The sequence below is a fragment of the Pleurodeles waltl genome, chromosome 10 (assembly GCF_031143425.1).
Source record: "Pleurodeles waltl isolate 20211129_DDA chromosome 10, aPleWal1.hap1.20221129, whole genome shotgun sequence".
In the NCBI taxonomy this organism is placed as follows: Eukaryota; Metazoa; Chordata; class Amphibia; order Caudata; family Salamandridae; genus Pleurodeles; species Pleurodeles waltl.
The window spans coordinates 666820964-666839777 of NC_090449.1; the positions used below are offsets into that span (position 1 = coordinate 666820964).

Consider the following 18814-nt stretch of genomic DNA (forward strand, 5'->3'; position numbering starts at 1 on the left):
AGCAGTAACTGAGGATTGTTCTTGTTGCAGTTCTAAGAAATCCAACCTCGGCTAGGACTCTCTTCTATCTTATTGCATACTCATAGTGGTTGGTATGGACTAGGTTGGCTTCTGGACTGTTTAGTTGGGATAGTTTGGGGGTGGGGTTGGGAGGGAATAATTCCTCTTTCCTAATTGTTTTCCCTGTTGGATCATCGATATGTTTTATACAATGTAGATATTCATATCACTATAATTTCCTGCGTTCTACTGTGTTATCTTCTTTTGACATTGTGAATTGCATATTATAGAGTCAATGCATAAATATGTGATTGTTGATTTAAGAGTTACTCTTTATACACAATATAACACTCCTGGCAATACTTTTAACATGTTAAATACTCTTAAGAGATAATAAAATATGTTTAAAATAAGGTTTGGAGTATGTGACACTTGTATGCACAGCAAACACCCATTATGAGCATATGCGTTGCCCCCCTGGATTAGTCAGCAGATGCAAAATAAAACGATAGCTTGCTATAGTTTTATTTTTCATTTGTTGGCTCAGCCAGCAGTACAGGAAGGGGTGGGGCTGGGCCACGGGGAGGTAGGAGAGTGCACAAGTGTGTTTGGCTGGCCATTTGCACACTTAGGTTTCTTCAACTCGGCTATATACACAGCAGGGTTAGAGAAACAGCACAGACCCCAGGCTTGTGACTGAGCAGCAGTCACTGCAGCTCAGACCAATCCTGACGCTGCTTACATGCTATATTTAGCATGTAAGCAGCGCCAGGATTGTTGTGCTGGTGTCCCAGCTAGTGCTGGGACACTACAAGAGGAGCGAGGCAGCAGAAGACGGCGACGGGAAAATGGCGGCGCAGAGTAAGTGGTTTCTTTCTTTTTTTTAATGTTTCCCCCATCGTTCGTCGTACCTCCCCCACCTCCTGCTCCCCCCTTTGACATATGTGGCGGCTGCCACTGGTTAGTATGTGCTGTCGCAAGGCGTGTACATATACCAGCCGGAGAGTGACACCATCGGTCAGTGCAGCAAGCATAAGCACATCATGCAAGTATCTATTCATATTAGCAAGGGAAGAAAACCGCTCAGCATTTGTCAATGAAGAAATGGAAGTGAATTTGCCAAGTTGTAGTGGGGAACACTTGCTCCAGTCTAAGGGCCAGATGTACCAAGGGTTTTGCGACTCGCAAACGGCGTAAAACGCCATTTGCGAGGCACAAAAGCCTCTACAAGATGCAGAAATGCATTTTGCGAGTCGGATCCGACTCGCAAAATGCATTTCCGACTCGCAAATAGGAAGGGGTGTTCCCTTCCTATTTGCGAGTCGCAACGCTATGCAATTTTATTTGCGACCGCAAAAGCGGTCGCAAATGAAATCGCAGTTACCATCCACTTGAAGTGGATGGTAACCCAGTCGAAAACGGGAAGGGGTCCCCATGGGACCCCTTCCCCTTTGTGAATGGAAACAAAAATAATTTTTCAGAGCAGGTAGTAGTCCTATGGACCACTGCCTGCTCTGAAAAATACCGAAACAAAAGGTTTCGTTTTTTTCTAAGTGCAGCTCGTTTTCCTTTAAGGAAAACGGGCTGCAGATAGAAAGAAAAAAAACTGCTTTATTAAAAAGCAGTCACGGACATGGTGGTCTGCTGTCTCCAGCAGGCCACCATCCCTGTGAGTGCCCATACTCGCAATGGCGTCGCAAACTGCGACCCACCTCATTAATATTAACGAGGTGGGTCTTTGCGCCCCCATTGCGAGTTGCAGAAGGTGTCTGAGACACCTTTCTGCATACCAAATTGCGACTTGCAATTTGCGAGTCGCACGGACTCGCAAATTGCAAGTCGCAATTTTCTACCTACCTACATCTGGCCCTAAGTACTGAGGGGTTGTAGTGCAGTAAGCCTGCTGAGATATGAATGAGAGGGAAAGCAATGAACAGGCTGAATGAGTTAAGGCTCACTGGAAGCAGTTAGACAAAATCTTTTCACCCAGTAAGCGTTATACTGGAATGGCAACACTTCAGCATGCATGAGACAAGAGGGTAAATCCTTTGAGCATTTGATCACTGCATGAGGAGGTTAGCAAAATCACAAACGTATGATTGCTACATCAAAAATCACTTTAAGTTGAGGTGTAGGAGTGGAAAGATGTTATGTTAGTATTTGTAAAGAGTTTGTATATATGATTCTCTTTGCACTGTAGGACTGACACAACGTTGTAACACCACCATTGATTAAAAAGCTAGGTTTTTGCCTGTATACTGAAACAGACCGAAGTTGGAAGAATGGCAGGATATTTCAGAAACATACTATGAAGTGAATGAAGATGAGGTCATAACAGAAAAAAGAAAGATGAAGGGCAGATGGTGAAAGAGAACAGAGGCAGTGGTACAACCATGAAGGAGAAGAGACCAGATGAATGGATGAGAGTGAATATGTCAGAAATTAGGTTTAAGTTGTGGTAGTCCACATAATTTTGCCACTGAGCGGGTCCAGGTTTACAGCTTTAATACAACATGGTTGGCACAAGGGGCCCCTTTTGAGCTGCTGTAGATAAACAGGCTGGCAAAGGATGTGTGCAAGTAGTACCATTAATAAAAGAGGATAGGGACGGGGTCATCAAGGACTGGCAAACAAATTATATTGTATTGATAACAGGGCTAAAACAGAAAGGCAGAACCCAAACTCCCAATGATGACAGCTTACAGAAGGAATGAGTTCTCTCATGTTGAGTGATTAAGGCGCAAGGCACACCATGATTTGGGCGGACATGAGAAAACAACACATTCCATTGAGGAAACAGAATGATTATCCGTACTTGAGGCCAACACAATGGGGTCAGGTAGATCTGGATATGTGTGCACACCTACACAGGGTTAACAAGTGTGTGGTGGTAGACATATTCCCACTTTCACGTATAAATGGGTTATATGGTGTGTAACGTTGCAGAGTGTGCTATATTGGATATGGCATCTGCACAAATCACCAGGTCAAACTGCATCTACTGTTGTAAGCTGAAACAGTACTATTTTTCAAGATGAAATCTTACGTTACAGCAGAGATATGGAAAAACGCAGTAGAAGGTTGAGGCAGGTATTAAAGAGTCTAGAACAAAGAAGGGTTGAGTAATATGGGAGCAATATCCGACTAAAAGAGGGATTTGTGGATTCGATAGTGAATCAACTAAAAATAAATTACAGTTCTGATATATTTTTAATCCTTTGCATGTTAAATCGTGCTTGCACATGGTGAACTTCTTGTTAGATAGTTGACAAGTGTACAATCAAATATGAAGCTGTGGTATAATAATATTAATTGAAAATGTACCTCTTCTACCACGCGTGCCTTCCGGACTTCATTCAGATCAATCATGAGGCTGCAAGTAGAACAAAACACTTCAGTCAGCGAGGAGAAGTGAGTAAGTCAGCCTTCACCGAAACAATCCAATTGATAAAAGAAACAACTACCATAGTGTCATTAGCATTTATGCTCAAACCCATGCAAATATAGTATTAACCATTCCCTAAAGAAAAGAGAACAATCTGCGTGCTTCCATTTCAGGCAGTGTGCTTTTTGATCACAGTGTGTTAAAATGACAATTCCATCCTGCAACACATATGAATATTTTTAGTCCATAGCACAAAACAGTGTACGTCTACCCAGTCCTGTGATCATAAGACAGTGTGCAAAGAGACCATGTATCTGGCTTTAGAGAGGTCTGTCAGAGTGCAAGAACCCAGATGTGATGTGTTGCATGTAGGATATGTTGCCTCAGTCTGGTGAGTATTGTGGTGTTTGAACCACCACTGACTGGCTGAATGCCTATATGAAGTCTAAGTGACTTCTTGAAATAAGAGTGTTCTAATTAAGGGAAGTTATTTTTGGTAGCACCCCAGAAGAGGGTCGATGAGACAGCTAGTCAAACAATCTTCTGCTCTGCGCAGCGCAAGGCTGGCCCTGTGAAAACAGTTCCTCTAGCTCACCTTCATATAATTTCATTAAAAGGACCTCATTTTTATTAACAATCAATTTACCATGTGAAATTAGGCATGAGCTGACTTCTTAAATGGCCCCACATGAACATTTGACTTCACAATTAGTATCAGTGGTAATTCACTAGCCTACTCTTAGTGTGACAAGTCGCTTGTGTGTTTATACTTCAGTTTTTCTTCTGATGAAAGGCTGTTCGGACCATTAATGTAACACTTAATAGTACTATGGGCCTTGAAACTACAGTGAATAGCACTGTAACTATTTAACTGAGCATTGACTGAGAAACAGATATGTGAGTAACATCAACTTCCAAAGACTAAACATTCAATGCGATGACAAATACACGGCTAACATGCATCAGCGGTGCACCGGATACCAGTACAAACTCTAGCGCTGTGGTTCAAGTAAGGTTGGCTTTGACCGCAGGTGCACAAGAGGGAGAGAAAGATAATGTTTTTATTAATAGCAATATTTCTTCTCTAGGTGGAAGCGCTATATTTAATGACTATCAGCTGATCAAGTAGGATGTTACAAGTTGACATATATTTTCACTACTACACATGTGTCTGTCGTGAAAGCAATGACTGCTCGAATGCCAATGGTACTCGAGGAAAGACAAGGCCTTGAAACACAAAGATAAAGGGTTCGTAGCACACTATCATACTTTTATCAGTGGCATTTGTTTATGTGTCTGGTTCAGCCAGCTGGCCTGTTATGACTATTCCCCATTCTGACATTTTCCCAGCGGGAAGGGAGCTGCTTCCCGAGCTTCATGGGCTGCCATGAGGCAACCATGAAAGCCAACATGGCCCCATTCCAGCCATGCTCTCCTGCAGTGTGAAGCAGCTGGTCTGAACTTTTTCCAGGGTTGATTTTAATTTCTATTCCTGCCTTGTTGTTGCATTTCATCCCAGGCTCATATGTGCTAAGCAACTATTTCTCTATAGTTGGGGAATTTCAATATAGGGTTGTATTTGCTAAACAATTTCTGATACAGTACGTGTGACAGGACATCTCACCCACTAGGTAACGTGCCATTTTTGTAATACTCTAGCCCGTCTCAAGGTCAAGGTTCTGATGTAGTAGAATATTTTTTTCTCATATTTCTTTATTGTTTTAAAAAACAAGCAGATCCACATCAACAGTTAGTCCCATGTCCGCACCTCCCTAAACAGGAGCAAATATAGCAGTCACTTGCACAGTCTGCATAATAGTTTGTACATAGGAACTCAGTTAATACATCTCGCTATTTCAGCTGTATCCACCGGTATATGACTATCTTTATTGCCATTCACCAATCAGTCCCTCAGTCCACCACTCGATCTTGTTTTCCTGTCTCTGTATTCTCCTCCAATTCCCCCTGAAAACGCACTTCCACCATATCCCACATCCAGTGTTTCCTGGTGGGTGTCCTGTTCATCATCCACCTCAGAGCAACACATCTCTTGGCCACTGCCCGCCCAAGCTCTAATTCTTCCACCATGTGCTTGGCCTGCTTATGCCGTAGCATGATGCCCATCAGGCAAAGCTGCACTGTTGGCTGGATTACAACATCCGTTGGATCCTTCAGTTTTTCGCCCACCTCCATTTAGAAGGAGCCTAAACCTGGGCAAGTCCACCACATATGTACGTATGTACATTGCACAATCATGCTTTTAGGGCACTGCTCTGGGCGGGTGGGACCAAGCCTGTGCAGCCACTGCAGTGTCACGTAGTCCCTATGAACAAATTTGTACTGGATCAGTCTTAAGCAGGCATTTCGTGTCACTTTCCTACAATTTTATGGCTGTCAACCATTCACTTGCCCCTAGTTCGATCCCTAGATCGCCCTCCCATTGTGTCCTAAGCTTTCCATATGGATAACGGTGATAGGCACAAGCGTGCCATTAAGTTGAGTAATTGTGATACTTTTAAATATCAACAGGGAAGAAGTGAATTGCAACGCCCTGGAAGACATGAAGGCCATTTTCAGCCCATCAAAGCTGGAATTTGACTTTTTAAAATGAAGCTTCCTCCAATTACCAGTCACCTCTCCTCCTCCAACAGGTGTGTGCTCAGTGTATTTGGTTTAGGAATGCTAACGGCTCCTAATCCCATGAGCCATCTTTCTGAGGGTTATCAAGCTTTTCACAACGCCCATCAGCAAAAATCCTCAGTGCAAAGTGAACAAATGTGACATTAGCTACTGATGATGACAGATTCTCAAGTGCGAATAAGACTGATGGCGGCCCAATTTAAAATATGAAGGAATCCATTATTTTCTACAACATATTAGGCATCAACATGATCGAAAATAATATGCAGTACATCTTTCATTTTAAGACATTCTCTTGTTTGCCTTGAACAAAATGTTTGCTTTGTGAACAAAGATTATTCCGTTTTAGATTAAAGAGCCATGTGCATGTTTGTCAGGAGAGAAAGCTAATCTTTCTAGGTAATTATCACCGAAAAGAGTGACTCTTACCGTAGTAGTACAGTGAAAAATTCCTGTCATCCGTGTAGTATATTTACCTTCCCAAAAAGTCGTCTTTGTCCGTATCTTCATCAAAAAGTTCAATCTCGAGCTCTTGACCAGGACTTTCATACACTAATGCCTAAAGATAAACAAGGATGCTTTTTAAGAATCAGGGTATACTGCAAAATGAATGTATATTTGTTTATATAAGGGTAAGCCTAGCACGCTGACAGTTTGTGTATTTTTCAATCACTGACACTTATTAAAATCCTATTTAGTGGTAATTTGTTGTACTTTGTTGTACCAGAGACTGATTGTTTTCTTTACGTAAACTAGCCTAAACATACACAGCTCTTTCTAAGCAACAATATATAAGGCATTACAGCTAAACAAAGACCCATGGAGCTCCTCTGTGGGAATGTGTTTTAAGACTCTGCACACGTTCCAAATGACTTATGCTAATGAAGACCCTAGCACAGCAGTTTAGTTACCATACATAAGGGGAACCCAATTTCAACCATTCTACAGAAACACCAATAACATCAGTTAATATATTAAATGGATTTGTTGAAACTTCTATCTGTGTTGCACTCTTCCGCACGTTTTCATGCTACGTTTCAGGAACAACTATCAGCCTGGAAAGGCATCCAGTTCCACTTCAGCAATAAAAATAGCACGGAAACAATAGTATTTGCAAGTGTGAGAGGTCACCTGTGGTGAAAGGGGCAGCAGGTTCTAGCACAATTCCAGAGGCTCAAGGCTCAGCTAGTACTAGCCCTTGCAGTTTAAGTTAAAATGCCCATGAAGCACCATAAGGGATAGGACAGCTGAGTGAGCTGGATGCTAACACCCTAAGCCTGTGAATTTGGTTCCCCTTTTTAGATCGAGCACACAAGCGCTCTGACCTATTGTAATCTATATGTGGGCATTCAGCCTCACCCAAACCACGCCCATCACTATCACTCATTCGTGGGCTTGCCTTTCAAAAATCCTTTGTTATCATTGGTAAATGCTTTATGTTTGTCCCTCTTTGAGGCAGTTTGATTACCGCCTTAGACAACAACCCAGTTACATTGATAATTGCACATTTGCAAATACGTTTGACTGCAAGCAAACTTATTTTTTCTTTTGTATCTCTCCTTCACTCTCATGTTCATGGCGGCCGTGGCGCTTTGAATCGGCTTGCTTATGTCAACTGTTTTACTTTTTATTTTCAATTTAAGTTGCTGAGAGCTTCACAGTGGTCAGGCAGCACAAACTGAAGACGTAGGATCCATCCTTGAGAAAGAAAAGCTGCAACGCAATTTAAAAAAGAAATAAAGGTCTCAACCCCACATTGATGATGACGCCTTTCCAAGCACGAACATTTGCCTATTCAAATGTAAAAATGAAATACTTCACGCTCCTGTCTAAGTGCATGGTGGAGAAGCTCTGGCAGAACAGCAATTATAGGTCCCATGTGATTCGTGCACTGTCTCGGTTTGGAAAATCCTCATTCCAGCTATACCAAAGGACCACCACCCAAGAACACCTATCTCCTCCATTCCTCAGTCACTATGTGGATTGTTCCTGGTAACCAGCGGTTAAATCCTGGTGAAGTGGCAAAATTGCTTTCTTCCTCACAAACAGGAAAAATCATTGAAACAAATGTGGCCTGGCAGCTGCCCTAGCTTCAGAGCGGATTATATGGAGTTAGACTGAGGGCAGCTGTACTTTCACCCAGGAAGGAGATGTAAAAACATCTGCGATCATGGTTACAGAAGAAGTTTGAAGAATTGTAAATGAAGTTGATAGAGTATTGTGATTCCATTGGAGCTCTCGCTCCTATTCAACATGTTGATTCTCGTGAGCATAGCTCAACATCTGAAGGCAATAATGGTGTAGAACACTGACTCTAATGGTGTTCTTTCTGTCCTGGAGGGTAGCTCCAAAACAGTCAAGTTGGCAGAGTACAGATCTAAAACCACTTTCATATGTTTGGATGTGCAGCACGATCCTTCCCTTTTGCTAATTCCTTTTAATGTTTATGTCCCTCACCTTTGGGTATACAGCACTGTCTTCAGAAGATAACACCCAGTTTATCATCTGGTTGGATAAACAGCCTCCAGGCTCCTTTTCTAACCCCTGCAGCAGCCCACTGCCGGTTCAACAGAAGATTGGACGTAACTAACTAAAATCAGATGCAAACAACACTGAAATTATGATCGACTGTAGCAACAGTGAGTATTGTGATAGTTCCATGGGGCCTGCCAGAATGGGTACAGCAACAACACCTCCCAAGGGAAAGTCATTGGGGCATCTCACTGAATCAAGATCTAAATATAAATGTGCAAATCAAATGTCTTTCATTCTTCTTCAGAGGGCTTTAAACTACCTTTCTAATGGCCTACACTCTAAGATAAGGTCTGATTGCATTCAGTGTAGGCGGGATTTTTGTAACCGTTTCTATTTAGGCAAGCTAGTGCATGCTTAGACAAGATATTTTGAAACATGCATCAAAAAGGAAGCAATGCAACTGATTTGTCATCTCAGAAAATCTGACCACATATTCCAAGCAAGCAGAGATCTGCACTAGTTGGCAAAACAACAGAGAGTTAAATTTAAATACATCTTTTTAAGGGTTAAAGATTTACAAGTCCGAAATTGTGCAGTTTAGCTCATCTCTTCTGTTAATATGTTTACACCAGCTCTCTTTTTTCTGAACACCAGTTACTGATGCACATCCTCAGGTTTAACTGAGCACATGAAATGAAATGAAGTAAACTTATAGAAGCAAATACATATCCAAAGACATCAAGGCGCTAAAGAATGGGATAGACTTGAAAATAAAAGCAGACTCTCGTTTCAGGCCTCCCGTGGCCTGCATTTTATAAAGTAAAGAGTCACGTTTTAAGGACTTTTCTGAAAGCCATGTTGTTTTCAGACTCGTGACGTGATGGGGAAGAGAATTCCATAATTTGGAAGTGGCCACCGGAAAGGATCTAACTCCCCATCTTGCCTTTCAAAATTTGGGGACCACTACCAGATTCTGAGGCACAGACTGAAGAAGTGTGGATGGTACATACCAGTGAAACATCGCTCTAATTGCTCTAGGCCCTGAATTATGTGAGGGCTTGTGTGCAATGCACAAGGCTTTAAACAGGATGAGTTTTTTTCCCACTGGTAGTCAGTGACGCTTAATTAATCCAGCCGAGATTGATTGACATTTTGGGGTATCGAGTATCAGTCTTGCTGCTGCATTCTGAACAGTTTGCAGCTTGGTCAAAGATGACATTGATATTCCGATAATGCGAATTACAATAGTCGAGTCATGAGGAGATCAGTGCCAGAACAACTAATCTGCGTGCTGATACTGGGATATAAGGAAAAACTTTTCTGAGGATCCTGATAATATTAAAACACGTAGAAACTGTACAGTTAACCTGCAGATCGAAAGCAAGATTGTGGTCCACAACACCACCCAGACTGTATGCTGACTTGGTAGGTGCAGGCAATGATCCCAGCATATCTGGCCACCAGCTGTTATTCCGTATGGAGGTTTGGCCTCCAAAAATGGTGACTTCTGCTTCCTCAGCATTTAATTTTAGACAATTAATTCTCATCCAATTGGCCACTACCTTCAAGCTATTGTTAAAGTTGAAGGAAATAGAATGTCTGTCCACTGGAATGGATACACTTATTTTTGTGTCATCAGCGTATGAGAGTGCCTGTAGCCCAAAGGATCAAATCAAATTGGCCAGCGGGGATACATATAGATTAAACAGTGCTGTTCTCTGGGGTTATCCCTGAGGCACCATACATGGCAGAGTGAAAGAACCCAACTTAAATTGATTGTAGGTCACAATCTGAGATCGCTCAGTAAGGAAAGATTTTCAGAGTTTGAGGGCCGCGTCTTTTATACCAAGTTGTAATAGTGGATCCCTCAGAAGGGTTCGGGTAGATGATATTAAAGAGTGCGAACAGAGCCAGTAGGGTCAGAGCTGCAGCCTGATTCACATCTATTAATATTCTAATGCTTTCCACAGCTGAAACCAAGGCCATTTCTGTGCCACTGCTGCTCCTGAATCCAAATTGGGAAGTATCCAGCAATTCCTGTTCCTCAATAAACGACATGAGCAGGGCATTTAGATGTTTTTATAAACTTTTTTGCAGGTATCTGGAGCAGAGAAATGAGACAATCGTTTTTTTAAGTCCTTGAAGTCTAAATTAATATTTTCAACAAAGGCCTAACTGCAACTTCTTTCCACACACAAGGGTAGCATCCTGTAGTGATGGCTCTGCTTCATGATTGAGGTCAAGGGGGCAGGAACAGTACTGGCTACTAGGTGGGTAATTTGGGGAAGGCAAGGCTTTGTATTAAGGAGATGGGACTCTATTTGTTCTTCTGCTATTTGCGTGAAGTGATAGGACCACTTCATGCTCTACAGTTCCCGCTTTGCTTTCTTTAAGATTCAGTTTCACCTGTGAATCAAAGAGTGCAGAATTCTCTATATCAAGAGTAGATTAATCAAATTCTGAATAGATGGTGGGAATTTTGGCTAGGATATAGTTTGTCACTTTGTACCAGAACTCTTGGGATCCATCCGTTGTAGGGTCTTCAGGTGAGGACAAAATGTCCTCGCATGGGGAGGTGCTCCCGCAAGCTCTTGGGCCACAAACCGTGAAATGTGCTACTCTGCAGCCAAGGTCCATCTCATCTGAGATTACTTTGATGAAAGACTATCAAAACTGGCTTGCTTTAACTTGTTGGCCCAGGGGTTGACCACTGTCTACAGCTATGGAATTTGGTTTAGTGTACAGCATCAAGATAGCAAATTTGGTGTCTGTTGTGCAGTACAAGAAATAAAATGAAACAATTAAACAATTAGATCCTCCATGGAAATCAGCAGAAATAAGTAAGCGATGTTTTAATAATGAAAAAAATGGTCAGTTCATTGACTAATTAACATTCATGTGATAAAGATCTTACCTCATACACTGCATTCCATTTGGGGTTGAGATTTTCTTTAATAACCTTGCTTTGGAAGATCTGGTTGCCAACACGGAGGATTCCGTAAGGATCAGACTTTCCTTTGACCATCCCCTTTAGGTAAGTATCTTTGCTCATGAGATCCTGGGCTTCGATGAAGTGTATCCTCAGAACTCCCTAAAGAAAAGAATATCAAAGTGCTATTAGTACACTCTTCTTAAAACTACTACAAATCACTCAGAAACTGCTTTGGCGCAACAGATGTAGACTAGAAAGGTCCAACGATTCACCAATGACAAGAAAGTACTTCATTCATGTATTGTCATATTCATCAATTTATTTATGCTCAACAACTTTTGCTTTGCCTCTGTCTTATTCATACTCCAGTATATCAATTCTGAAAAAGTAAGTATCCAAAATGTTCTTGCTTTATCGAACCTTGACTTTTGTTACTCAGATCAATAACTTTGCTGATGTGCTGGCCAATTATTGAAAACTGTGGGTAGCCAGAAAATAAATAAATGGTAAGATTACTTACCAGCAATCAATCCTACTAAAATTCTCCCTTGTTTGCTTAATTACTTACACGTTTAACTGAATCCAGTGCATGATACATTCACTCTCTTGCCAAATGTCTTCTAAAATAATTTAAGCTGCTTACCAGCAAGTACCCATCGTGGGGTAGCAATGAAAGACTTCCCTTCCTCAATACAGCCTGAAGCTCTACCACCAGCCAGACTCATCGTCAAAGGCCAACACAGAACTCATATCACACCAGACCTGGGGGAGTTCCACTGGCTCCTGATACACAAAAGTGCTCATTTCAAACTCCACACACACATTCAAGGCACTAAACAACTTAGGTCTCACCAACCTGAACAATCACATCTTTCACCAACTATCAAGACACTTCAGCTCTTCAAGATTCCTGCTTGCGTACACTTCACTCATACACAGACCCAAATCAGGAGAACGGGTGTTCTCTTACATCACTCCTAAAACATGGAATGGTCTCCCACTCCACTTCTGAGCTTCCTCTTCGCTTCTTGAATCCTGCAAGAAGATGAAGACCTGGATTTTCAATTAACTAACATACCAGAGGCAGGGCTAGGCACACACACCTGTTCAGTGCCAGGATACCCTCAAGGGTGATAGTGCACTTTACAAATACACATAACATACCAGCACATGAGGGGTCGAAATAGAAGCATCTCTGGGAAGGGGAGTAGGTCATAAATTGTGTGACTGGGATGAGAAAATCTGTCATGAGGATTACAAATAAGTAAAGCAAGTGTTACCTCCTCATCCACCATTCGCTTTCCCAGTTCCTTAGATTCTTATTATATCCCAAAATACCATTTATTCGAATCAAATGTCAGAACACACTGCCACTCCATTAGTATGCCCAAAAATGTATCTGCAATCAAAGCTAGAATATAAATGACTACAGAGTGTGTGGTAATGGAAAGAGGCTGCAAGCCCTGAACTCAAAGCCCCTCACTTATCATCTTACGTCTAGTAGTTGGGACTATAAATTGAGGGGTGCCACTAAAAAACAGGCACCACAAGTTGATGGCTCGCTTCAGTTGTGATATCTAGAAGATGACAGTGTAACTCCAAGTCATCTAGGAAAATCAAATAAGGAAATCCTCTTCAGAAAGAAACAATGCCCTCCTTCAGAAGAAACTATGGTCCGAGACCATCAACCATCAGTCACAAATGACCGGATTTCCAATTTGACTATCTAGGCATCAACAGCTTACTCCGTTGGCAGCAGCACAAACACCCCTACATCTTCCCTTATTAACTAAATGAACAGCGCTGTCCACACAGTGGCCAGGGACTGACAGCATAGTCATAGTGCCATAATGTAAAACTCTCCGGGCCTTCAGTCCCTGTTGAGAAGACCAATAGCAGTAAACAAAAGAGGGAATTGCTCTGGAAAAGCAGAGATCAAGAAGCAACAAAGGCATGAAGGGGACAATCACACAAGAAAATAGTCAAACGCTTAGTGCGCTCCTGACGCCAGTCTTCAGTATTGCCACGGATGAAGGACTAGGGAACTCATAAGTCTTTGCAATCAAGGTACCACAAACATAAACAATGCTGCCATCAGTGTATCAGCCTTAGCAAAGCAACTCCAAATGGTGTTTACTATATCAATTCCAGAATCTCTCACAATGCAGACAAAATTTACAACAGAGCCACTAACATTTGTGGCCATTTTCAATTGGAAGCCTCATTCCTCTGCAGACGCCACTTCCTCAGCTTGGTAGGCTTTGTCAGGAAATGTAAAGATCTACTCATGTCAGGCTCTGCAAAAAATCCTGCTAACCCAGCATCAACAGAGGGTCGAATGATCGGAGAACTGACAGAACCATGAGCTGATAGAAACGTTCATCTGCTGCTCCATCTAGGTCCAGATATGCCAAAGTGGGTGCAACATTACCCTGCTGATGGAAATACCCCCTATAACAAATACTTGAAGAATTCACTCCAAAGTAAACCATCAGAGAAGGCCAACCATCCTGGGGCCATTGGTGCATGCACTTTGGATGCACTTCAAACCCAGAAGTGTATTTGATTGAGCAAGGATCCTTTGTAGTGACCCCACCAGAGATGACAATCCTCATAAACCCCTAGTCCCTGTCAGGACAAAAATGAGACCTTACTGCTTCAACAACTTCTAGAGCTGGAGGCCTCTTAACATCCTATCCTAGGTCAGAACTTCAATCGGGACACCGAAAACCACCATGACAGCCCCCTAACAGCATAAGGGAATGTTTCTAAATGGTTGCTTCTTCTGTAGAAAAGGAAAAAAGTTTAAACGAAAAGCACACCAACCCAGAAGAAAGCACTCAGAGGCACAACTTTTTGGGATGTGGTAAAGATCCCTGGATATTACATTCCTTTAAGAGCAGTTGGCATGCAGTACTAACTTGAATGCCTTTGCTCGTTTTGTCTTGCATATTCATTTTCTATATTCTTTTCCAGACCTGCCAAAGATTCACTCTAAAAGAACTAGTATTATAACATACTAAATCTGATCTTGCTCGAGAGCTCTGCCACAGTGAATAGATGACCCAGTAACCAAACCCTAGTTGATGGGAGTCAGTAGTGACCAGGGAGTATGGATGCCTCAGAATCGAACCATGATCCTATGATTCCAAATGTCCTTACAAACAGTAAACGCTTGAACAGAGGTGTGGATTTGGGGAACTAAGAAAGGAAAAAAAGATTTCTTTCTTAAATTTCGATGACTGAAAACAAAGAAGCTTTGGCAATGGCAATAGATCGGACTTGAAAGGAATGTTGCATGGTAATGTGAAGCATTACAAGTAGTAGCATGGGAATGGATACGTATTTGTGTGGCAGCAAAGAGCTGTGGAATAAAATTTGTGTAGGTTAAGTGGTATGATGGCAGTTACACTATCAAGCCAGACCTAAAAATCCATATAGGTTGATAACATCTCTCTTCCCATCTGTGCTACTGCCACAGAAAAACACCATAAATTATCAAGTTTTCTAAGACATTTTAATGGCTTTACAATATCATGTGTGCGCCCATGAAAGCTCAAGCTCATCTAGCTGGATAAATAAACAAAATGATCACAGCTGTGAAGACGGCAAGCACATTTTTGTGGAAGCAAACAACTTCAAACCAATCACAAAATGTACTCCTGGCTCTGAACATATGGGTGGAGTCAAAGCCCTCGCTGGTGATGCTCACATAATCTGGCAACAGCTGCACTGTCAAGCCATACTACAACAAGCACTGATAATGCCAATAGGTCGAGCTTATGAATTTACTGTGAAGCCAGACCTAAAGGTCAATGTATATTAATGACTGCCCTCCTTCCATCTGTGCTGCTTCCAGAGAGAAAAACCATAATTATTCTAGCTGTCTAAAACACTCAAATAACATGGCAGTGGTATGTTGGTGCCTCAAAGTTCAAACTCAGGCAGCTGGATAAATAAAACCAAATCGTCACAGCAAGCAATTGTTTGTGAAAATACACAATGTCTGCCCAATCAAAAGATGTACTCTTGGCTCCCACAGTGTGGGCGAAGCCAAAGCCCATCTCCTCGTGATGCTCACATAATTGACTGACGACAGCTGCGCTGTCAAGCCAGACAATTAAAAACAAGGGGAGGCCAAAGTCATATTATGATGATAATTTTGAGCTCGCATTCCCTTGGACTCAGCTGCAGACTTTGACTAACTGAATGAAATGAAGAGGCTCGTCCCGAAACCCACTGTAATCTGATACAGCAATAGCACACCCACACGGCATGTCTTTGTTACTGCTTGCAGTATTACCTTATCATTGAACTTCGCCCTGCCCGAATTTCACTGAACTCCACCTGGATACTTCCTGCAAAGAAAAACCTGCTGCCTCAATAAATATAGCAAAGCTCTGAATCTCGAATCAGAAGCTAACTAAACCTGGATCTCAATGCGGTCTGAAGCATGGAATAAAAAAAGTATTAAAGGGAGCAATAGATTGCCATGCATAGGATTTAGAAACCAGCATCCATTTAAAAGTACCTTTTAGTTAGATGTTAAGGCATACTTTCTATACATCACAGCGACACAGCAGAGTTTAAATCGCAACAAATGAGGTGACTAAAGATATTTAATGGGGTTTTTATCGGTGATTACTTAGTTACTACAAACTACAGTAAACTGGGAGGGGTTTGCAAGATGAGAGCTCATCAGGTCAAAATACCGGAGTGCCCATTACCATCAAACTCTGAAGGTTACCCCCTCCTCCCCAAGCGAAAGAATAATCTAATTTACACTGCCCCAAATCAGGGCCAGCTACTGGAACCAAAAGCAGTGTAGCAAAGATGCTCAAACGAACCCCTCTCCCTTCATCTCTTTTCACAATCGGTCTCTTTCTATCTATACATTATCTTTCTCTCCTTCTCTCTTCCTTCCCCGCCCTTCCCTCTCTTACTCTCTCTCGAAGCCTCCCCGTGACTCCTGCAGTTAACTTGGTGCAGTTAGGGAAAGTGACAGGTGCACTTTCAAACCCGGCATCTAAGGGCCCACAGGGGACTGCCCGGTGGAAAAAAGACAAGCCTGTCCGGCCCTGACCCAAATGTTTAGGAGGAGACAATCACAGCCTTCCGGTGTCCAATATCACCACAACTGTGCCATTTCATAATATGCGAAAGCGGATGTGATTTCTGTAGCGATGTTTCACAGTTCATGTGTGCTGTTGGAGTTTGAGCAGGAGGTCGGCCAGTGTGTGCCGCAGAGTTTCAACTAGTGAAGCATTACTAGCAGAGCCTCTTTAGTCACTGTGGAAGCGGATCCAAACTGCGAGCGTCAGCAACGACCTTCATTTGCATATGATACACAAAGACGGAGAAGTACCCTGAGAGGTTACGTGGGACACAGCTGGCATAGATTGGGTAAGGTGGTACCTCAGGGACCAGCCATTGCTGATACTCATCCCATCGATTCTGTGGCGGCATCAGTGTGAGAGGATGCCAGCGAAACCCGAACTAGAAGATATGTACGGTTAAGGAAGCACACATCTCTGGGGTGATACGCTTAACTTTTCCTAGGGCTCTCATGTGGCCTTTAGCTGGGACTGGCACATGTGGCCAAGATTCAATTGAAATTCCACGGGAATATGGGGGAAGGGCCAACTGACAGGCTTAGATTCACCAGAACTTTTTTTGCTGAAGCAGTTATGTGCACTTCCGGCCTCTGTGCTCTTTCTTCGAGAAAGTAGCCAGATGAACGACTCGTGACCATTCCATTCTGTGTGGTGGATGACAGGGCTGAGGACAGGAGCTAAGTAGTGAGCAATGCGATTCTCAACCCTGCCCTCCCCCTCCCCTCACCCCGTCTTCCCCTCAACGAACACACACACAGATTCTCAGAAGTCTTAAAGATATTATTTCCTCCTAAACGTATATTAATAATTTAGTAAATTAATATTTTGGTTCGAATCATCTGTAATTCATTGGCACTTTTCACAGATGATCGGCGGAAATATTAATCGAGTATTCAGATATTACTTAAGCCTTTTAAAGGCCGCTTTTCTCCAAGAAACGCTGCGCACAGTAACGAGATAACAGATCATAGGTATACCGCATTGAATCAGATGCACTAAAGCTTAAGGGAGTCACATACTGGCAATATAGTGAATTTATATAATCCCACAAGACTATGGGAGAACTGATTTGCAAGGAAAGATGTAGTTCAAATCTGAGAACACTGCGTGTCTAAGACAATACGAAAATGCTGGAAATGTATATATGCGCGTATGCACATTTAGGGGGTCATTCTGACCCTGGCGGTCATGGACCGCCAGGGCCAACGACCGCGGGAGCACCGCCAACAGGCTGGCGGTGCTCCTTACCGCCGCAGTCAGATACGAGAAACCGGCGGTGTACCGCCGGTTTCCTGCTGCCCAAGGGAATCCTCCATGGCGGCGCTGCAAGCAGCGCCGCCATGGGGATTCCGACCCCCTTACCGCCAGCCTTGTTCTGGCGGTTTTGACCGCCAGAACCTGGCTGGCGGTAACGGGTGTCGTGGGGCCCCTGGGGGCCCCTGCAGTGCCCATGCCAATGGCATGGGCACTGCAGGGGCCCCCTAACAGGGCCCCACCAAGATTTTCAGTGTCTGCCACGCAGACACTGAAAATCGCGACGGGTGCAACTGCACCCGTCGCACCCCTTCCACTCCGCCGGCTCCATTCGGAGCCGGCATCCTCATGGAAGGGGGTTTCCCGGTGGGCTGGCGGGCGGCCTTCTGGCGGTCGCCCGCCAGCCCAGCGGGAAACTCAGAATTACCGCAGCGGTCTTTTGACCGCACAGCGGTATTCTGCCGGCGGGACTTGCCGCCCGCCAAAGTCAGAATGACCCCCTTAGTTTTTAGAATGCCACCTACATGCCAAGATGCAATGCTCTGGCAATGTGATAATGTGCACTCTGAGACCTGCCTATTCAGGGATTGAAACTGATCCTGCAATGTCACACACAGCCTGCTCACATACACAAGAAAGGCTTTGCATCCTGACATTCTGTGAATCTAGCTACCGATGGCGCAAACTATTTTCCCCATTAGTAATCAGACTTCCTGTCTGCAGTATTCGTGATTGATTTGCTAATGCTGGTAATCTCATTTACGACTTGCTGAATCAGCCTTTTAGAAGAGCTGCTTGGGGATGCAAAATGCGTATTTATTTATTTGGCTGCCTTCTTTCTTAGGAGGCAGACATGGAAGCTTTAAAAGACGTAACTTTCCTTATAACAAAATGCTACATTTACCAATGAGTATGAACGATTCTTGCATTTATATTTTATTTAAGTTTTATTTATACAGCGCCTCATATTCCTCGCAAGAGCCAGAAAGGCATTTCAGTGGTGCTATGTCATGC

General features: G+C 43.0%; 1 protein-coding gene across 2 annotated transcripts in view; it reads right to left on the reverse strand.

The window, feature by feature from the left end:
- Positions 1-18814, reverse strand: part of ESYT2 (extended synaptotagmin 2) — a 542370-nt gene that overhangs the window by 95816 nt on the left and 427740 nt on the right. For both annotated transcript variants that reach the window (XM_069211166.1, XM_069211165.1), the window contains exons 9-11: positions 11415-11591; positions 6502-6584; positions 3325-3373 (exon numbers count right to left, since the gene is read on the reverse strand). In XM_069211166.1, the coding sequence (XP_069067267.1) occupies positions 3325-3373; positions 6502-6584; positions 11415-11591 (309 nt within the window). The remainder of the gene's footprint in view (positions 1-3324; positions 3374-6501; positions 6585-11414; positions 11592-18814) is intronic.